Source organism: Natator depressus, chromosome 3 (genome assembly GCF_965152275.1).
Source record: "Natator depressus isolate rNatDep1 chromosome 3, rNatDep2.hap1, whole genome shotgun sequence".
NCBI lineage: Eukaryota > Metazoa > Chordata > Testudines > Cheloniidae > Natator > Natator depressus.
In genome coordinates, this window is record NC_134236.1 from 77,459,031 (window position 1) to 77,482,616 (window position 23,586).

The 23,586-nt window shown below is 38.2% G+C and overlaps 1 protein-coding gene across 3 annotated transcripts in view; it reads right to left on the reverse strand.

Annotated features, from left to right (window-relative positions):
- The window catches only part of ASCC3 (activating signal cointegrator 1 complex subunit 3), a 513,547-nt gene that overhangs the window by 199,640 nt on the left and 290,321 nt on the right, over window positions 1–23,586 (reverse strand). For all 3 annotated transcript variants that reach the window (XM_074948158.1, XM_074948157.1, XM_074948156.1), the window contains exon 14: window positions 19,619–19,753. In XM_074948158.1, coding sequence (XP_074804259.1) covers window positions 19,619–19,753 — 135 coding nt within the window. The remainder of the gene's footprint in view (window positions 1–19,618; window positions 19,754–23,586) is intronic.

Sequence of the window (23,586 nt, forward strand, 5' to 3'; positions counted from 1 at the left end):
AGCCAGAGCAGAGCTGAGCTTGAGCCTGCTCCCAAAACAACCTCTTTGCTGGGGCTAGGAGGGGGCAAGTGCAGGAAACGGCTACACTGCCTTTATATCAGCCAAGAACTCCACCACCCTGGGTGGATTCTCAACTGCCAGATATCACCAGATTTTGAACCCCTGTCACCTCCAGATAGTGCAAAGGGGAAAGAATCTTGTCCATTTTTCTCTGAAGATTTTCTTATGCATTGTGATGAACTGGCTACATACACACACATCACTACCATTAACTGGATTGCATAAGAACGGATAAACTAATTAGTGCTGCTAACTAATGGAGGCTAACAGTCTATACTTTTTCAGGAGGAGGATTATACTATACCCCTGCATTGAGAATGTCCAGGTGGCTATACCACAGAGTAAACTCAACAGCTATGAAGTTATTAGACGGTCAAGGATTAAAGCTTTTTTGTTTTTCCAAACAATGTTTAAGAATGTATTCACTGCTAAATGAACTTAGTTCTACTAATAATATATTTAACAAGCAATTATCAGGAAAACAGTATTTTTGGTTCCAAATAAAGATTTTTATAACAAAATGTCAACAGGATGTTGCACTATTATACAATATGAGTCATAAGCAATTCTTGAAAGCAGCAACAAACACTTTTTTCACTGGCTTGGTTTAAATGCTATAACAGACCATATGTTCTGAAGGATAACTGCAGGGAAGTTTCACAGTGAAGGGTCAAAAAGACAAGATGTTCTGGCTTCCGTAAAGATGAGGTTAACCTAGACAAAACCAAGTAACTCACCAATTCAGATTGTCAGGCATGTCTGAGAATGCACACAGAAAAAAGTACTGATTAAATACACAAGGTATTAAAATAAGTTAAAGGGTCTTCAATAGCTTTAAATTTCAATAGCTTTAAAATTAATGTAAAATTTTTAAAGAGCCATTGTAAATTAAAATTGCCAGTACACAGAGACAGCCATCTGCATCTGTATATGCAAGCCTTTGCATCCTAGAAATGATGCATCTAGGAACTCCTGAAAATAGTTTCAGTAACTAATAAAAATCTCACCAACACTTAATTCCTCTTGATTAGAATTGCAATATTTTGTAGATTTTACAGTAATAAGTAATTTGATTTTAACACAAATGTGTCTCCTCATCACAGAAAACCCCTCTTTTTTGGAACTGACTGGCATGGTGCAGGCATGGTAATACATCAGCCATTGACCAGTCCAGACCAGAGAGAAATTGCATGAATGTGAGGGAGGGAGAAAGTAAAGTTTAGTATAGTTTTAAAAGAGATTTACTGTTTATAAATTTGGAGGCTAATCACATTCTATTAAAAACAACATATCATTGGATTTCAACATCTATACTTCCAATCACACTAAATAAAGTGCATATTTTATTTACTACAAAATGGGCAATCACAGAAAGACTGGTAAACACAATATCCTTTCGATATCCTGAGGGGGTTGTGGTACATGCAATTTAAGGAAGGAAACTTAATTATATCATAAAGATGACAACTGATTCTAACAGTTTTACAAAGCTCCATAGCCTATTCTGTGTTTAGGATTTAATGAGAATTTTTGTGAACAATGAAAGGGGATGCTATAAGCAACAAATTATCGTATACTTGAACAGAATATTTCTGTTGAGGATTTATAAGAAAAGACTGTAAAATCATCCTAATGTCCAATCGTAGTGTAGAGAATTGATACTGATTTTAGCCTGAACAGCATTTTGCTGAAAAACTGCACACAAAAGCATAAACCAGTTTTCTGGTTTGTTCCCTGAACTCAAACATCAGTACTGCTATCAAACAGACGTACTTGTAGTCTGGAAAAGCATTCTAGAAACAGATTTGCAATCCCGCAGTTTTTAGAGTTAGAACAGATATTCATGGGACAGGTTCCCAGCAATGAATGTGTGCATGGCAATCTATAGTAGCTTATGATAGGTAAAATTGAATATATGATCAGGCCCATGGATTATAAACAGGGATCCTAGTTTTCCATAATTAAAAAGAAATTATCAGATTAAAAAAAAAAAAACATGATTAAAATGAAATGCTGAACTTTAGTTTCCCTAGCCACAATATATATAGGTATCAGTTGAACAGAATGTTTTATGGATAGATTTACAATTTTTAAGCTTACCAAGCTTATCAATTATTATAATAAAATAAAATGAATAGAATTTCAATTTGTAATCTATAGCTTTGCTGCGTACAGTACAGTACATTACCATCAACATGAAATTTGTCCTCACCAAACTCAGTGACAGTCTTTAGGGGGTGATTTTTACAGTTTTTGGCATCTTTTCATAACTTTAATTACTCATGTCTGGAGGCTGAAGTGAAATTTGAGATGCATTAAAACATGAACCTCTATACGCCCGAAGCAGTTTATTGGAGTATGTTTAGCTACGTACATTTAAAGAACATTCAAAAATCAACCACAAGAGGGGGAGGTTGCACACACTGAGTAAGTGACACTGGTGCTTTCAGTAAATTTATATTAACTATTAACTAATGTTTTTATTTTTTCACAAAATGTAAAAACTAAAGATTCTCTGTAAAAATGCAAATTTTGTGTTTTTCCACGGCAAATAGATTCTAGGATACCTGACTATGACAAAACAATTCCTCCATTCTAACTTTCAAACCATTTTGTAGAAAAGATATTCATTATGCCATAGTGCTGTGGAAGTCAGAGCTCCCAGACATCCCTGTGGCCCAGACACACTTGGGCCACAATTTTTAATTTTTATTTAATTAAGAATTAAATAAATGGTCTGATTTTCAGAGATGCTAAGCACTTGCAGTTGACAACAGAGTTCAGTACGTATGCTATCCGCTCTTATCCTTGTCAACTCATTACCAAAACATTGGGGTGGGGGAGAGATTTTTATAAAGAAACAACATATTTAAAAAAAATATTTATGTATTCATGTCAGTTAAAAGGATGCTGACAGTAGGAACTATTTGGAATCACCCTCTTTACTACATATATAGTATTTTGATACACTTGAGTAGACAGAAGATTTTTAGGTACTGGTATACAATCTGCCCCTTTTGTCTCTGAATCTGGGGGTTTTTTAATCTCCATATTCAAGAATTCAAATTTTGAAATATGATTTCTACAAGAATTAAGAAGCAACTTAACTAATTAAACATCCCTCCTAGGAGTAGATTATTGACTAGCAGTTGCAGTAACATATACTCTGTCCATTTTAAAAGGATGGTGAATAATTAGGAAGGGTTCAGCCAAGAGCCGCAAGAATGATTTGAGTTCTGGAAAATGTGCCTTACATGAGAGACTTAAGCATCTCGATTAATATAGCAAAGATAAGGTTAAAAAAGAGATCACACATCTGGGGACAAGATTTCTGAAAATAGAATTCTCTTTAAAGTATCAGAAAAAGGCATAACAAGAGCCAGTGGCTGAAAATTAAAGCAGTTAAATTCAAACTGGATGTTAGGTACAATTTTTTTTTTAACAGTGATGTTACTCACTCATTGAAACAATTCACCAAGGGAAGTGGTGGATTCTCCATTACTTGAAGTCTTTAAATCAAGTCAGTATGTCTTCCTAACAAATGTGGTTTAGTTCAACCAGTAATTTTTGGGCTTGATACAGAATTACTGGATGAAATTCTATACTCAGTAGTATGTAGGCGGTCAGAGTAGATGATCATAACAGAATCCATATTTGTTTGACTTCTGTAGACTATTAAAACTGGATACAATAACATCTTAATATTAATGAATGAAGAAAACAAGACAGACTAGTATAAGATATACATCTATTATTTTATCTACATTTTTAATCACCCAATTAGTCAATTGTATATATTTAAGAAATATTTTTTTCCCTAATTGCAAAAATCCTGAGCATAGGAAAAAAGACTCAGGGGGAAAAAAAGTATGTGCCATATGTTGTGAGCTAAGACTACTAAGGTCTAACTTTGGTGCTTAAATTGGGCACCTAAATCATCACGCACACAACTAAATGGGGAGCTTGATTAGCAGAGATGTGGAGCATCATAATTCTCACGGGAATCAATGAGTGTTGGGGATGCTCGGAAACTCTAAAAACCAAGCTACTTATTTGGGCAGCTCCTTGCGGTCTCTTAATTTATAGAGCAATAATATAATATGTTAAAAAGAACAATGGCTTTATTCTGAATATCCCAAACTGTTTGTATGTGATTCTTAGAACATACATGTTTTGGATGATCTCCCTGAAAACTTATATAGTATTTTATATACTAAAATCTTACACAAAATATAAATTTAGGACATTAAAACTCAGGGCAATTTACATTTAAAATACTGTATTATTGCTTTATAAATTGATTTGAATGTAGCTGGAAAAGCAGTTCCCCCAAAAGCCACTTTGAAATTGGCATACTTGAGTTTTGAATTAGATTTTTAAAACAGACACGCTTTGTTATTTTAATGTGATGAAGAAACACATTGCTTAGCGGGATAGGACACCTTATAAGATCACCCATGCAGATGTAAAGGATAAGGAGTTTTTGTGTACCTCTCTCTTTGGAAAAGGAAAACAATGGTGTGAAAAACATACCCTTAGTTTCAACTAAAAAACAAATAAATGGTAGCTGTAATGTTTTGTCTATACAGAATTATTTAATTCCTATATGTAACAGACTGCATTTAAGATGACAAATGTTTCTCATAAATATGTGATTATTCCTTTATTAAAAAGCTAAGCATATCCTTTGTTTATTTTAAACATATATGGTTTTATGCACAAAGGACTTTAATAAGCACACATTATATCCCTTAAAAAGTGCAAATGTGCACCCTAATTATTCCTAGTCACGAAGGACCTTGGACAAGCAGAGAAAATACTAGTTCAAAAGAGGCACTACTATAAAAAAGGTCTACAGGGATAAAATTGCATTGGGGTATAAAGGACCAATGAGCAACTTTGACATACCCAGGATACAAAACAGACTAATGGAAATTTGTGTCATCTTTGCGCTGCAACCTTAGGTGCTTTACAATGCCTGCTGAAGGAGCTCCCACCTGGGTCACTCAAGTAGCCTTTCAGCATGCAAGCCACACCCTGAGTGCGTGTGTGTAAATGCAGCCTTCCAGCCACACTTGGGTTACAGTCTGACTCTCACCAGACTTGGTTATACCGCAGGGTGACACCAACACATCCCCAGTCCCAGATTTCCTCCGAGAAATGTGTGTCCTGTGCTGCCTTTGCCCTCTCCTGTACAATACAAGCTTATATGAAGTCCATCATTTAATTAATAGAAATGATATGCACATAACTTGCCACCTCATATGGAGCATCTCAAACACTTCGTTTCAAACACACTGGATCAGATAAAACAAGTTTATACTAGATTAGAGAAGAATAGATTTTAAGTGAATAGAAGTCATGGGGCATAAATATCAGAAGTGATTACAAGAAAAATAAAGATAAAATGCAACTAATGCCTAACTTAAACTATGTCAAGTTCAAAGTAAAGTTTTCTCACCACAGTCTCTCAAACAGGCTTACTGGCCACACTTCTTAGGCCAGGACCTCTTCTTCTGTTTAATGGCTGCTTCCTTTGTTCCTTTTGGTGCAGTGAAACAATGGACAGAGAGCGAGGAGGAGGGGGGCCCCTATGTCTGCCCCTTCTTTTTATAGTCCTTTCCCAACTTTAAGAAGCATCCCCAGCTTGGAGCATGGCAATAGGCAGTCTCTAAAACATCGATTTTTCATGCACACCTCCTTTCCTGCCCCTCAAAATGGCCATTTAACAGGTAATGGCGCTTTAGCCTTGTTTACAACAGGCTGAAGCATCAGCTTGCCCTTTGTCTCTGAGGAAGTGGTTTGATCACTCCCCAGACTTAGAACATATTTTAGTAACACCATACTGTGGAATCTTATAACTTTACTTACAATGTTGCCACATTTATTTTACTAGGACAATAATGAGTACCAAATTATGAGTTTTCAAAGTATACCTCACCAGTCAAACTTTATACAAAGATAACTATAATAGTGGACACAGGTATATTCTGTCACAGCAAGTATTTGATTTTTATTCAGCTTTGAAATGTTTTTTTCAACAGCACAACCTTATAGAATATATAGTAATAAAATTAGGTAAGTAGCTATGAAGCAAAATAAAAGCAATCCTTCTTAAAACAAACAAATATATTGTTATCAATATGTATAGCTGGAGCTTTTCTTTGCTGATCTGTTCACTCAGCCTCAAATTAAACAATTCTAAGTTTCCAAAAGTATGTTGCTAACACTTTGTCACTCAACAAAGTGAAAAGGTTATAAAGAAAATCCTTATTTTCCATTTTCACTCATCATGAGAGAGAACACTTTAAAAAAAAAAAACTACTATGAAATGGCAGAATTCATTACAACTTCATATCCAGCTAAAACTTGGCATTTAAATACCAAAGTGCAGAGGGGAAAATGTACTAAGGCTACTAGAAGCATTAAACTCTTGCACTTCGGAAGAAGGTTACATTTGAGCGAAGTCTTTGACACATTGTATTGCATATATATTTTTATTATTTTCTTAAGTGATAGTTAAAACTTTGAATACAAGAGCAAAAATAAAACTTTTCCCTATGCTTCAGCACACCAGAGCTTCTTTTCCTCCTCCTTTGTCTCCCATGGCATTGAAAATGTCATTACATTTTCACTAATGAAGGAACAACTGGGTACCTTCAGAGGAAAACATTATTTCCTCTTAGTAAAGACTTGCAGTTTGTTAACAGCTTGGTTCTAACTTATACAGCACACTGCTGCTATCAGGTAGTCATTAGATGAACATCTTTAACGTACTAAATTGGAATTTGTTGGAATATAAACCTCTGTGATGGGGCTTACCCCCTACTACCTGGAAAGATAGCCAACGCACCCAGTTAGTCGTACTTTGCACCTGGGAGGGTGAGGAGCTAACTGGCTCCCTACCAGAGGCGGCGGGACTAAGCCTTAAGAAGCTCAGTTGAGGGAGATACTCCAGAAGAGACAGGTCTCTCTGGCTCAGAGAAGCCTAGTGTTAGCGTAACAGCTTGGGTTAATGTGGGCAGCACACTACAGGGGGATTGTAGGCTCCCGCAGGGGAAGCCCCAAGATAGGGCTGGTGTAAGTATGCGGAGAGGACTTCAGTAGCCCAAGGGGGCAGGAGAAGTATCCAGATTCATCTTGTCTTGTTTGTGATACCCCAGAAGAGGTTTGAACTTGGTGGCTTGGCTGGAGAACTGAGCTTCAGAAGACCTAGAGTCAGAGGCAGGCAGGCAGCCAGCAGGAAGCACTGAAGATGGAGATAGCAGCAACATCCAGCACCAATGCAAGCGAACACTCCAAGGGTGAGAGCCTTACCACAACACCTCCTAATTTAGCATTAACCAACTGCAGACCTTGTTAAGCAATGTGACCATATAAAGCCAACTTCTCTAACAGTATAAATTTGCACAGCTCTATGGAAGGCAAATGAGGTCTGCCAATTTCCCTCAGAAGAGATTTTGGTCCCAAACTATTTCCAATATCTAATCTCGTATCTGCCAATTTACCCACCTTGAGGGTAACAGGTAAACCAATGAGGCTATCCAGAAGGAAATAGTGTCCTGGCCATGCAGAAGGAAACAAAAGATGCAGGGGATGTGGTTTAATTAGGCCACAATTTTATTAACATACCTGGAAATACCCGGCAATAAGTTTTAGGGATCAGGTCATCATTCTTTCCTAAATAGTTTTCACCTATTTGGGAGGGCTGCCATCAGCCATCCCCCTTCCTAACCTGGGACTCCGCTGCTCTTCTTTTGTATGAGGGTTAACAGGCTGGAATAAAAGGTTATTTCCCTCCATCCTATCCCAGATGTTAGGAGGCCAAACCCATCTCCCTTTTCCTGACTTCCTTATGGGCTGCCTCCCCCTAAATCCACCTCCAACTCCTGTTTATCAGGGAACCATATCAGTAATGAGTACCCAGACAGGACACCTGGTATTTCCGACCTATCCTCCAGGTTAACCCACTTGGTCCCTGCACTGTGATGGAGAAGGTGAAAAAACCACCCCACCTCTGACAATCTGACAGTCAGGGAAAAATTCCTTCCCAGACCTACAAGAAAACAGGCAACTAGTACTAGGCTCACCACAGATTATAAAAGCCAGGTCCTACTCTGGTCGCATTGCTGGAAGGGTGGTTGCTGCTGAGTCATGACAGATGAGAGAGGGGCATAGCTTTGGAATGGTTATAAATACCTGCTCCCCTCTCCCCCGGTGTACATTCTGAGTCAGTGCCCCACCCACCTGGTCCAGCCACTTCCTGTTCCCCCCTCGACTCCGCTCTGGTAAGTACCCCATTCCCTTCCCTCATAACCCAAATGCAGTAGAGACCCCCTAAAAGAGTCCCAACTCCTTTTTTTCTGCCATCTAGAAAGACCAACCACATTCAGTTGCGGTGAACACAATGTCACGAACTGGCATGGCAGCAGCTGTATTTACCAGCTTAAATAAGATTTGGTCATTGAAAATCTGCAATTTAAAGACTAAACTATGAATCTTCAACTGAATGTTATTTTATTTTTAACGTATGGATGAGAAAGCTGGAAACCCACCGAAGGTACACACAGGTGTCTAAATACATACAAAAACAAATGCCTTAGAAAAATACTAGGTATTAAATCGAGTATATTTATAACAAATGCCAAGATTCAACAAAGTTCAACAGCCCCTTATCTCTAAAATTACCCAGAAAAGAAGATGGAAATATTTGGATCGTGTGGTAAGAGTAGTAATTTCCTTTCATAAAACAGAATGGCTAATGATAAGTTTTCAAATGGGATTTGCTCTCATAGTATACTCTCATCAGAAAGTCTCTAAAAAGGATTTCTTTTATTCATCTGACAGCTTTATTGACAGAAATCTCCTTTCTTTTTGGATAGTATACTGATCTTCACTAATCTACTTAAGGATACTGCTACTGAAGCATTTCCAAAGTTGGGCACCCGGAGTGCATGTACACCCACAGTGAATATCCATTGGGACCAGCACTTGAAGAAGAATTCCTTGCTATTGTGGTACTGTATACCTAAAACTAGAAAAGATTTCACCATGACTCCAGGACTTCCCTCCAACTTGATGATCTGTGGCTTCGTGCTTCAGATCATTGGTGAAGTCAGAGTGTTGAAAAGTTCCTCAAAGTATTTGCCCTTCTTAATTACATAACATAGGTCTTTCCTGGGTTATGTTTAAGTTAAATACTCTTAACTTCCATATTGACTGCAAGAACTTTAAAATACCTTAATTTCTAAACTAAAACGAAAATTGTAATTATAAAACAAATATGGAATTTCAAATATTCATTGTACATTTGAAATTTAATGCAGCCTAATGTATTTGGATACAAATCCATTTTATTTTATCGTTTTTAACAACACATCAAATACTGGATGTTATTAATAAAATAAAAATAAAATGAAAATTTGCATGGAAATAATTACATGTCAAACAAATGGGCATATAGCAAATATTTGATGGTCTCTAAAAATTCATTTCCTAATCATTTTAAAACATTTGAGAGACAATTAAGTGAATTAGTGGGACTGCTTTTGAGTTTTAAAGGGCGGGGGGAGGGCAAAGGCTACAAAATGCTATGGACTGTACTTATTCCAGCTCGGTGGTATCCTTTAGTAAAGTTCACCTATGCCTATTTGGTCCAGGCTGGAAGATGAATGATGCAGGTATTACTTCTGTTTTAAGTTACACTGAAAACTGAGTGTTTGTGATTTCTTGAAATTTTTTCTCTCTGAGAGCTCTTTAAATTCAAATGAGGTTTAAGAAGAAAATCTATTATTTTCCTCTCCATCATCTTCCTTCCCATTTCTCTAACAAGCTGAATCCTATGAATCAGTGGTTTTCAAACTTACTTAATCACAGACACTCCCGATCTCTGTGGTGGTTTACGCCCCACTTCTGCCACACGAGCACACATACCGATACAAAATAATCAACATGCAACTTTCACTAAATATTAAAAACAGTAAGGCATTGATTCAAACAGGGCCAACAATCCATTGTAATAAGAGCAAAAGCAAAACTGCAATTGTTGTCAATGCTAACAATTAAATGGTGCACACCATGGCGTAACAAACGGATTAACGTACAGCTAGCAATGGATTTGTATAATGCTATTCAAGCTTAACAGAAATCTGTCAAAACACACAGCACCATCTAGAGTCAATGCACAGAGACATTTGAAGACTTGATATGTCTGGAGGAATCTGCTTTGTTAGTTATTCATTGCTGTGGGTAAAATGTATGCAGTAATCCCCCCCCCAAAAAAACATAGTAAGAGAATCAAAAAAGAACCACCGTGGCTAAGCAACACAGTAAAAGTAGCAGTGAGAAGCAAAAAGGCATCTTTTAAAAAGTTGAAGTTTATAGAAAGGAGCATAAACACTGGCAAACAAAGTGTAAAATATAATCAGGAAGGCCAAAAATGAATTTGAAGAACATTTGAAGAACAAATTTGAAGAATTTGAGTCTAAAGACTCAAAAAGTAATCACTTTTTTTTTTTTTTTTAAAGTACATCAGAAGCAGGAAGCCTGCTAAACAACCAGTGGGGCCACAGGACGACTGAGATGCTAAAGGAGCACTCAAAGACGATAAGGCCATTGAGGAAAAACTAAATGAATTCTTTGCATCGGTCTTCTCGGCTGAGGATGTGAGGGAGATTCCCAAACCTGAATCTTTCTTTTTAGGTGACAAAATCTGAGAAACTGTCCCAGATTGAGGTGTCATTCAAGGAGGTTTTGGAACAAATTGATAAATTAAACAGTAATAACTCACCAAAACAAGATGGTATTCACCCAAGAGTTCTGAAAGAACTCAAATGTGAAATTGCAGAACTAGTAACTGTGTGGTTTGTAACCTATCATTTAAATCAGCTTCTGTACCAAATGACTGGAGGATAGCTAATATGTCGCTTTTTTTTTTTAATTAAAAAAAGACGCTGGGAATTGTTGACAGGATATGGATCACTTGATTACCTATTCTGTTCATTCCCTCTGGGGCACCTGGCATTTGCCACTGTCGGAAGACAGGATACTAAGCTAGATGGACCATTGGTCTGACTCAGTATGGCTGTTCTTATGTTTTTTTACACTGCATGCCTCTTCCAGCAGCATGTAGATATAAAACAGAGGTAGCCCTCCTAGCATGGGTTTAAATAGCAGCATACATCCACGCGGTATAATTTAGGATGGCAAAGACATGCTTGAAGTATGTGGTTATGTACCAGAGTACATGCCCTACATGGCTCTTAACTCACCCATGCAGTGAGTCCCTGGCTATACTGCTATTTTTAGCAGTGTAGTATCCCGCTGACTCCCTGTAGCTAGAGCCCTTCCTACTGCAGGGAAAGACTTCAGCAATGAGGAAAGGCTCCACCAACTCCCTGTTGCTGGAGACTTTCCTTGCGTCAGGGAAAACTTGACAGTGGGGAGCTGCTGAAGCCTTTCACTGTCATGTAGCTACACACCACAGTATGGACACAGCTTGCTTTTCACTGTGGTGTGTTGCTACACATACCCTACATGCTGACACCAGTGGTTTATACTGTATTCTATGGCTACGTCTACATCCAAGTTATATTTACTGAAAAACAAATATGACAGGGAAGTAAAACATGTTGTCTGGGTTCTGAAAACACCTCTTTTAGCAACCGGAGAAAGGAATACATACATGGTTTCACTAACATATATTCCCAAAATCTTCCACAAGTTGTACATCAAATTTAAAAACAACGGAAATGACCATTCCAAGGAGATGAAGGCAATGAGCTGAAACACCTATACCTAAAAATCTGCATAAGATTTACATTTTAGTTTCTAAAATTAGATTAAAAATGTATACTATTCTTGTTCGTCTACTAATAAAAACTAATATGCATAAGTAGAGAGAAGAGCTATTATGGAAATGCACTTGAATCCAGGACAGCATAAAATGTGTTCACTAATTTCATTATTAGCTACAGACATTATAAAGTTTGTGAATATTTTATTAAACTATTTATCTAATTACAGTATGTTTTCTTAAATAAATAAATAAATAAAGTTTTGCTTTATGTTTTACAGTAAATGCCAAACACAAAAATATGGCAGAAGTAATGCATTGCATTTTTCAGATATTGTTTACTATATTCATAATCTGGAAACATACCAACTCCAGCCCACATCCGCATTAAGTACCTGGTCTTATTCACGTGAATTCAATGGCAACACTTATGTGAGAAAGGATTACTTACATGAGTAATGGTTGCACAATGGCCCTTGATATATTCATACAGTTGAAGAGCAACTGTATATTTGTACGAATTCACAAATTAATTCCTGCATGTATTTTAAATTTAACAGTGCTGTTTATCATACAATAATAAATTTAATAGTAAAACCTAGATATTTCAAATATGTTACTCATCTTTTATAGTAGGTAATACTATCTAAGATAAAGAATCACCTGATATTGTTAGACCATTTACATTATTCTACATGTTTAGACACTTCCTGTCTCAATCTGTATTCATCACACAGCTTTAAAATGAAACACTGTATGCAAATATTCAAACACATTTCCAAGAATGATTAATAATATTTTTAATATGATAGTTGCTGTGTGACAGGTTTTTTACAGACTTCCAAGAATTCCCAGCCCTGTCCACTGAAATTTATTGAGCACCAGAATAAAATAGTTGAATTTTGATAAAGTTCCTTTCTTATTTTGGTATTTGTTTTATTAATTTACCTTCTCAAAAAGCTGAGGTAGTAAAATGAAACCCATAGTGTCTTGTTAAACTACAGTATGTAAAATTAATCTTCATATGACTCATATATTTTACCAATTACTTTTCATATTGTACAGTTTCTATAAGCCTTCAGAGAAAATAGAGTAAGAAATATTTTCCCTACTACAATAATGCTACCTTAGAGTCAATTAAATAAGAGGGTCATATGAAACATCACAGCAGGACTTCCCAGATTTTTAATCACTATGAAGAACATTTTTTTTTTGCTTTATTACAAAAATTAAAGAAGGTATGTACAAGGACTTTCATATAAATCTTTAAAAACAAAATCAGCTTATTTACAATCTTTTTGCACAGATAAACATTTGGGGCTGCAATCCTCAAACAATTCAAATTTTGATTTAAAACAGATGTTTGGATTCAGTCCAAACAAATGGATATTGAACACCTAAACAGTGAAACAGCAGGAGGACTCGCTATCACAAATTATTTCAGTGTCTTCTGTATTTAAGTATGATGGATAAATACACTAAGAGAACAGAAGGAGCTGTTTCAGACACTATACCAACCACCTAACCCTAATCAGCATTCACAAATGTTTTGATCTAAATCTACCACTGTTAATTTATATCATAGGGGTCATCTTAACAATCTGTACAAGCTCAACTGACTCCCTCGGCATTACTATATATTCCAAATAATAAAAAAAAAAATCTGTATAGTCTAACTTTCCTATACTAATCACTGAAAAAAGAAGCAGGTTATACAATGAAGAGTTAGAGGGAGGTCTAATACAGCACAATGATTTTCACTGAAAAAATTGCGACAGAATTGGGTGCACAAGTGAGCATTCTCAGCCAAATGAATCACATAGAGCATGCCTCAACCTGGCAAATTATCTTCCAACTTCCATTCGCAATAAAGTTGCATGTCTTGAACTATACAAGCTATACTCTATTGTACAAGGGGAAAATATGTTTTGTATATATTAAAAAAAATTCTTTTGTCTGAACTTTAGCACCTCCATGCTTTGGAGCAGGGACCAGAAATTTGGCAGAGTGGGTGGCTTTTGTGTAAGGCATGTGCCTGTTGTTGTCCCTGTGAAAACCTGCCAAAATTTGGCCCAGTTATAAGCCTTTGAAAAAATCACAGTTCGCATATTCTCAGTAGAGACTTCAATATTAGCTAAGATTTCTGATGATTCTGTCCTCACTGAGCATGCTCGTACCTCTTGTAATTCCTAGTGCTGATCAGACTGTGCATATACCATCCCCAGAGACCAAATGAGTGTGTAATCACTGGTGTGCGTGTCCTGATCCACACAGAATATGAGTTGTTACAGCCCCAAGCTATAGAATCTTGTCTCGTTAGCTCAAGTTGTAGCAGCTCATCCGTTTGGCCCTGGAGGTCCCTCGTTCAAACCTTAGTGTGTTGGCCAAGAGGACCGGAATCACACAGACTTCAGCTCCTCTAAGTCCCTAGTACAGACCAGATTGCATACGTGCCATCCTAACAGAGCAACTGAACGTGATCCCTCTGGCGTAGGCCTAGAGGGGAGAAAAGCTGGACTTTTCCTATAACGGTTGCTCCAAACTGGGTTGGGACTGGAACTGAGAGAAGGGACCTGTCTCTCCTGTGCTTTCAGTGACCCTCCTGCTCGTGCCCCAGGCAATGTGGAGGAGGAGGAGGAAGCCATCTGATCCGAATGCAGAGGGGGCAAAAGCCAGACTGGATGGGGGTGGGAGAAGTAAACTGGGATAAGGAATCTGGTGAGTAGAGTTCCCAACCTTTCTAATTGCAGAAAACTGAACACCCTTGCCCCACCCCTTCCCTGAGGCCCCCGCTTCTGCGAGGCCCTCACCCCCCACTCACTCCTTCTCCCCTTCCTCTGACACTCACTCGCTCATTTTCACCAGGCTGGGACAGGCGGTTGGGGTGAGAGAGAGGGTGAGGGCTCTGGCTGGTGGTGCGAGCTCTGGGGTGGGGCAAGAAATGAGGGGTTCAGGGTGTGGGAGGGGACTCTGGGCTGGGGCAAGAGGTTGGGGGGGGTGCGTGCTCTGGGAAGGAGTTTGAGTGCAGGAGCGGGTTCTGAGCTGGGGCAGGGGTTTGGGGCTCAGGAGCGGGTTTGGGGTATGGGCTCTTGGTGGTGGTGCTGACCTCAGGCAGCTCCCAGAAAGTGATTGCCATGTCCCTCTGGCTCCTAGGTGGAGGGGCGACCAGGTGGCTCTGCGCATTGCCCCTGCCTGCAGGAGCCACCCCCACAGCTCCCATTGGCTGCAGTTCCCGGCCAATGGGAGATGCAGAGCTGGTGCTCAGGGTGGCAGGGACAGCGCGCAAAGACCCCCTGGCCATGCTTCTGCCTAGGACCCAGATGAACATGCCGCCACTTTTGGGAGCCCTGCGGTCATGGAGCCTGCCTGCCCCGCTGAGGCCAACCAGAGTTTTAGGGACCCAGTCAGCTGTGCTGACCGGAGCCACCAGGGTCCCTTTTCAACCAGGCATTCCAGTTGAAAACCGGACGCCTGGCAATCCTACTAGTGGTGACCAAGGGCTGTGGGGAACCTGGAGGGGGAGAGAAACAGGAGAACAGTGGGTTGAAGAGACTGGAACTGAGACCTAAAGTGGGAAGGGGAGGCTGGAACTGTTTGGGCAAGGAGAATGGGACTAGGGATTAGTCTGTGGAGAGGGAAGAGAGATCTGACAAGGAGATGAGACGTGATGAGGAAAAGCAGGGAGTCCTGTGGAAACAATAGAATGTGATTATGTAATTAAAGACTGTATCAAAATACAGACGCACAAGGGGAAAAGCAAGGTTGCACAGGCAACCTTATGCCTTAATTTTGGAATTTCCTAACTTCTAAGTGCTTGCTTGACTTTGCAACCTTAATAATGTTCTTTTAATGTATTTTTTTGCTATATATATATATATAATTTGTAGATTAAACACTATACATTATAATTTTCATCTGTTGCCTGTCTAGTTTGATAAAGTCCATTTTCAAATGCTGTCAATCTGTCACCTTTCATGAGCAAATAATCTATTAAATGTATTTTAAAAAATTATCATAAAAAAGCCCATTCTAGTTATCCCCTCATATTTCCTAAAAGACTTTTGCTATACAAATCTAACCACGAAAGCACAAGATTAGTTTTGGATGTTACAGAGAAAACCTGTCACAGACAGGAAATTATGAAAGTATAAATCTGCCCATTAATATAAATTTCTAGCAATATATACATTATAAATATATTTTTGGCGTAAGGAATTTCAAGTGAACAATTTTCTAGTTTAAATAGTTCAGGAAACAAATTATCTGTTCAAATTTGGGACTAATTTCTAAACTTCTGTGCACATTAGCAAACCATAAGGAATAGAATTTAAATTTTGCAGTGTGTTACAAAGCGAAATATGTTCAGCATGTCTGTTTATAATGCTGTTAACTTTTATGGATAGAATAGTTCTCGCTTACAAATCTGGCTGTAAACAACATACTAAAAAAAATCCAGTACATATTCTTTGTAAAGATATTCTTGGCAGTTCAGAAATATGAGCTGAACACCCACAAAACCTTAGTACCATTAAAAATTACTGGGTTGGAATAAAACTCTCCATATATCCTTCAACACAATATAAAGTAATTGTCAAAGGACACTTCAAAGACGACATAGTTATTTAAATGGAGCTATGGCATAGAGCCTAAAACACAAAATTCCTACTCCACAGGCGGGCTATGAATATCCTCAGTGGCAGAAGTTAACTTATATGTATATCAAACATGTACAACGATAATTAATGAACATGTCCCTCATTTTCAGATATTTAACTTTGGGTGGCAGAGGGAAGTTATTCCTAAGGGAAAACTCACACAACTTAAATATTATTCTAACAACTAGATTAAGAATTTATCACGAAAAATGTGTCATATATATATACATACACACAATAAATTAACAATCATTTAGGATAACACTGTCTTGACATAGATACAAGGTCATTATTTAAACGCATGAGAAAGTTTACAAAAACTTTTAAGTCTTTTGCCTAAGTTTTATTTCTTATATTTTAGGAAACGTTTTGCCTTTTTCAAAGATTTGTTTGGGATTGAGACACAAGCACCAATCATTATTACAGAGATATTGAGTTACTGTCAGTTTTTAACGTACTGTATACAGTTAGTCAATATTCAACTACTGTTGAAAGTACTATTGTCCTGTGAGCCATATGCATACTTCTGAAACCTGACCAGTGTTCATCTATAGTTTTATGGTACAGTTAACATCAAGCTGGGTTGGGAGACAGACTGCTCTTGTAGGATTCAAATTGTTTTCCCATCACAGACTCTCAAGTCAGCCACTGTTTGGCGGGTCACCAACAGGGACCTAGAGGGAAAGTCATGCAGTATGAATGGGTGCAGATGTAAAGGATGGAGAAGTTTTACATTTTGAGTGGCTGTGAGGAACCTCCACAGTTTTGGAAGTTAAGATGAATGAATAAGACACACATCTAAATCTTTGATATCGAGACAAGATGAACCAAACTCCCAGCCATTTCAAATGTATTAATCATTACTATGAACTCATTTCTCCTCCAAAAGTTTTGCTGTAATAGTCGTGTCCACTGCCTATTATCTACGAATGTAATGGTCACAAAGAAAGTGTGATGGACAAGTTCCTACTCATACAAACACAATGGGCTTGTCTACACTAAGGGGGCTACAGGGACATAGCTGTAACAACCTTAGTGTAGATGCGTCACATAGTGCTGGAATAAATTTTTCCATTAATATAGGAACCCCACCTCCCTGAGCAGCAGTCGCTACAGCTATGTCTACACTACCAAGGCCATCGCGGCACAATGTAGATGTGTAGTGTAGATGCTGTGTTGCTGGAAAGAGTTTTTCTGTCAACATAGTTTATCCACTTCTCTCAGAGGTGGTAGCTAGATGGATGGAAAAATTCTTTCATTGACCTAGCTGCATCTACACTGGAGGGTAGGTAATTAACTAAGGTGCTCAGAGCACAATTTTTTCCTCAGCCCTGTGTGACACAGGTTCATCTCATTTTTAAGTGTAGACCAGACCTAAGAAAGCAGAAGCATTCTTCCATCGACCAAGCCAGGGGTTGGGTTGGCATAGCTAATGTTCTCAGAGGTGTGAATTTTTCACACCCCTGAGTGACATAGCTATGTCTATCTAAATGTTTAGAGTAGACTGGGCCAATACCTTTTGAGTGTATTATGGTTTGGACAATGCCCTATAAGTACTTAGAGAATAGCCGTATTCTAGGTTTAAAGAGTGCCAGATCTGTGTAATGTTTTTAATTAATGGGTGAAGAATATTGCATATACCTTTCCCTGGCCTCGCCTGCTCCTTGGTTCTTTAATCCATTCACTGGTCTCCCTTTAACTGCATTGGTCAACAACAGTGGTGTTGGTGAAGTTTGAAGTTAACTGGTGTTTGTAATATACATCAAATTCCAAAAGGATATGCCTTCATTAGGAAACAGTTCAATATAAAAATAGGCCACAAGGGTTTCAATATCACTCTACTGATGTCAGATTGTATGGGACATTTATACTAAATAAACATTTATTGTGGAAGTATTACCTAGCATTGTCGTCCTAGTTTTTATTAAAAGTAAACCTTAAACGGCAGCCTATCTGAAGCCAAAAAATATTAATGAGCTAATCATTTCAACCTCACATATTCAAAAAGATAAGCATTCAGGAAATGTAAAAACTATCTCTTTAAAAACACTCTGAAATACTGTTTTAACAACAACCTGGATTAAACTGAGATTATGCCAGCACTGACAAAAGTGATGATGCATTTGCCATATTTAGAGAAGTGCAATCAACACAGAATAAATAACCGTAGGATATTATAACACATATGCCACTGTTGAACTCTTCAAATGCAACTTTACTTAAGAAAAACATGTCAAATGATGACAATATAAATCTGTAAAATGAGCTCTCTTGAAAATCTCACCTATGCTACAGAAAACAAGCATCTGTTAGCTCAAGCTGTCTCAAACTTGAAAATGAAAATTTTATAATTATGTACATTCTTATATTAAAATCACATACTATCATGAGAAAATATATTCCACATATATGGTATATGAACACACAAACCTCAATAGACCTGGCATCCAAACAAACAAAATGTAAAAAGGATGCAAATACAACAGTACCCAAAATAGAGAGCACTGAAGTCACAGCTAACTCTGTAAGCCATTACATCAGGAAACATCAAAATAGCATGCTACAATAAATTATTACACCTTACATTTTACTCTGATAGCAGACATATTTGGGCTCTGGTGAACTGCAAATGGAGCAATATCCCTCGATACTGAAAGCCTGCTGTGCTAGACTACTGAAACTAAATCTATAGCTAGAAAAATCCAAGTCTGTCTGAACTGTTGGGTTAGGGAAACAGTCTGTCAGCTTGCTGAGTCCCAAGGCATGTCTACATTATGCTCTGGATTGATGGGCAGTGATCGATCCAGTGGGGGTGTGTGTGTCAATTTATCGCGTCTAGTTTAGACTCCTGTTGACTCTGGTACTCCACCGGAGCAAGAAGCGTAGGCAGAGTCGATGCGGGAGCATCAGCCGTCGACTTACCACAGTGAAAACACCGCAGTAAGTAGATCTAAGTACATCGACTTCAGCTACATTATTCACATAGCTGAAGTTGTGTAACTTAGATCGATCCACCCCCCACTGTTCCCCCCCTCCCCGCCAGTGTAGACCAGGCCCCAGACAATCAGGGCTTTAAAGATTATCAACCATAAATTAATGTATCACTTACTTGTTTTTCAGCTTGTCCATAATCAGGTCCTTGGTTTGGCAAAAAGTAGCAAATATGACCATTGTTTTTTGCTTTCTCTCGAAGAGCCATGGCAGTTCGTACAGTGGCATTTCTAGCATGAACAAACACCATCACCTTAAGATACAAGGAAAGAGTTGATAAATAACAAAACGCTTAATAAAATAACTAAACTCCCCATGTGGTAATGAAGTTATTCTGCACCTCTCTTTTATTGGGTAATACAAAAAGATTAGAAATGCTTCACCTCATATACTTCTGCAAAACCATTTAAACTTATACTAACCCTTCTTTATTAGCCTGCAAAAATACCAAAACAATTTCAAACAGCAACAAAGTGCAATGTTTACCTATTTTAAGCAGCATACCTAAGAAACAGAGAGGAAGGTTTCTCTAAAAGTATAAGAGGGAGATGAGAGTTTAGATGCCCAACTCCCATTGACTTCCAGTGTAAATTGGGTGCTTAATAGTCCTTTATACCTTTGAAAACCTACTCCTCAACTGTTACAAGTAGCGAAAAAAAAAATCCTCATTTCTGGAGCAAATCCTGACCTCTACTAAAGTCTACTTTGCATTGCACAAAACAGCCTTACATGTAGCCTTAACTCGCTAACTGAGAATAGCTTTGGAGTAGAGGAATCCCAAGTGAGAAGAGAAGCTTTAAACATCCCTCAACATAGGAAGAGCTCTTGTGAGGAAACTGGGTAGCCAAAATGCTGCCTGCACTCTGGGTCAACTGTTGCCAAAACAGTCCTTTAGAAGCTGTTGCTGCAGTGCCATCACAATTTAGAATATCTTTCAGACCCTAGATATGTGAAATGCACTGTCTGCATATTTTGTATTAAATTACTAAATAAACTGGTAAATTAATGGCAATTTCTTTACCATAATTTCAAGAGACAGATACATAAATATCTACATTCACATAATAGCAAATCTGAAATTTTAAGCATGCTATCAGGAAATTCTACATTAAGAAGAATATGGAAGCATAATTGGTGTACACATTTCACCATCATGCACTAAGGAAAATGACCTCAATAGGCAGGGAAGAACATATACAGCTTTATTACAAAAGAACTTCATTATCTTCTACAACCTTAAATATAGGCATGTAGGATTTTGTACTACCATATGTATGTTGTGTGTTCATGTACTGAAAGATTACATTGCTAAAAGGGTGAAGACATCAACATATATATCTTTACAAAAACAACTCAGATAATATATACAAAAGAGACAGTAGGTAGAAAGGGGGCATTTTAAAATGAAGCAAAATTAGTGTGAGAATATATAATGCTACAATACAGTTGAGTAACCTTACCTATCAGTATGCAAATTCCAAACTTGCAACAACAACTAGAAAGACGTATGTTTCATACTTTCACAGAGTTTAAGGCCAGAAGGGACCATTCATTCATCTAGTCTGATCTCCTGTATATCAGAGACCATTAAACTCTATACTGAGTTTATACCTTTGAAATCCTCCCCCTCAACTGTTATATGTTATCCCCATGAAGGTAGGGAATGAACAGGAGAATTAACAGAGTCACAGATTCTAAGGCCAGACGCGACCACCCTGACAGGCCAGCGGAAACTCCTCATCCAGGACACACACACACACACAGGCTGCAGAAGTTTGCCCAGAGCCTAGATTTAAGCATATGTTTTAGTGATTTAATCTCATTTTAGACTCCAAGTGATGGGGAGTCCACCATCCGTATGCTGTTCCAGTGTTTAGTTACCCTCACAGCTGCAAAAATGAGTCTTATTTCAAGGCTGAATTTGTCTAAGTTCAATTTCCAGCCATGGGATTGAGTTATACCTTTGTCAGCAAGGTATAACTCTCCACTGTCAGTTATCTTCTGCTGTGTAAGGACCTATACACAGTGATCAAGTCAACTCTCAATCTTCTGTTCAATAAGCTGAATAAATTGAGCTCCGTACATTGGAAGGCCACCCCACATTGTAAGGCTTGTTTTCCAGCCCCTGAATCTCTTTTGTAGCCGTTCTCTGAACCCTAATATTTCCATGTCCTTCTTGAACTGTGGATACCAGATCTGGATGCAGTATTTTAGTAGCTCTCTTACCATTGCTGCATATAGAGGCAAGATCAAGTCCCTACTTCTAGACAGTCCACTTTTTATATATTCAAGGATTGCATAAACCATTTTTAACCATGGCATTGCACAGAAAGCTCATGTGACATGATTATTTATGATGATCCCGAACTCCCTGCTTTTCAAGATGGTACCTAATAGTATAGGGAATACTCAATAATGTACCCGTCTATATGGCAAACTCATGGGCTCCAAATGTACAAAGTGAACCGATTTGTGAAAATATTCTATTGATGTGATTCAAACATGTTGAAAAAAGTTATATGGGTAAGAGACTAACTCCTTCTGAGTCTCAAACAGATTGTTCTGCAAAAATCCAAACACCTCCCTCAGATAGCTAAATAACTAAAAATCACATCTTTCCTCTCAAAATACTAGCGAACTGATAGTTAGAGGACAACATCCAAAGCAAAAACATTGTTATACTACCCAACACAGTACACAATTCCTTCTTACGGTTTGACATTTATTTTGTGTTATACTCAGGAGGTCAAATACTAGAAAAACAGTATTTTACCTATGTACTTTCAGACCATTCTCCCTTAAAGCTAATGATACTGCTTTTCTTTTGCCCCACTGTATTACCTCCTTTACTTGGAGAAAGAATGTTTCAATTGTACTTGAAAATAAGGAGATTAAGTTTAACTTTATTCTTTGAGAACAACTTTCATCCTAATTCTTTAAGACCAAACTTCAAAACGTTATTAATTTCTCTTGAAGGAAGTATTATTATTAAAGATTTATTCAACACTACACATATTGAAATTCACAGTCCCTGTCTCAAAGAGTTTTCAATTTAAGAATGGACAAGTGAAGTCAGACCATAGGGTCAATAAGGGGATGGGATGGCATGCATAACATTGTGGTTACTTTGGTTGGTCATGCATGCTTCATTAGTTAATTATTTTATGATTCGATAATAATCCTTCATAGCATTATGGCTCTTGCAATTAGACCCCTTCATTTAACTACAAACACTCTTGGATGTGGTGAATACCACTGATGGCTGCATACCAATTTCCCGTTGTTCACATGCCACATAATGGCATAATCTTGTTTAAATTTCTCCAAAATCGGAGACATGCAGAGCTGTAAGGAAGTAGATTATGACCCTAAATATTCATTAACCATTTCAGTTTGACTTGTCAATTTATCATTTTGTGATTTATTTTCTAGAACAGCTTGGATAAACCTAAGTTAGAACTTAAAATGATGTCACTGCACACTAAGTGGTGGGGGCCCTTGTCTGGTTTGTTGGCAAAGGTGTGTGTCTTTTTAAAGACTGGAGAGCCAGGGAGTGATTTTCTGCTGCAGCTGACCCATCCCCACTTCCAGGTGACTGGAAGAGAGGGAGGACTAGGTAGGTCTATGCCAGGGCAGAAAAACCAATCTTTTACCTGGACTAGGTAGAGCAGCACCCATCCTCCTACCCACTGAAGTGGTGAAACTGCAGGTTTTCTCAGGCTCCACTGTGGGCATTGTGCTAATTGCGCCTTTCTCAGGGGGCTGGAAAGGAATTTTTCCCTCACTGCCAGATTGGCCAAGGGGAAGTGTTCGCCCCTCCCCATCTTCCCCACAGTGGGGTGGGGGTGGGGGGGGGAGAGGTTTAGTTGAGGAGCAGAAACAGGGTTCTTATGACTGGTAAGGCAGGGGCCAATCCCCCACCTGCATTTGAGGGCAGGGGGTGGTGAGGTCCCAGCAGCAGGTTGTCTGGGGACCAGGATGGTTGATGGGGAAGACTCATGGAAGCCTCCCAGGTACATATTGAAATTATTATGAATTACCTTTCACTGTACACTTTTATCTGCCAGGTATTCCCAACCATTTAAG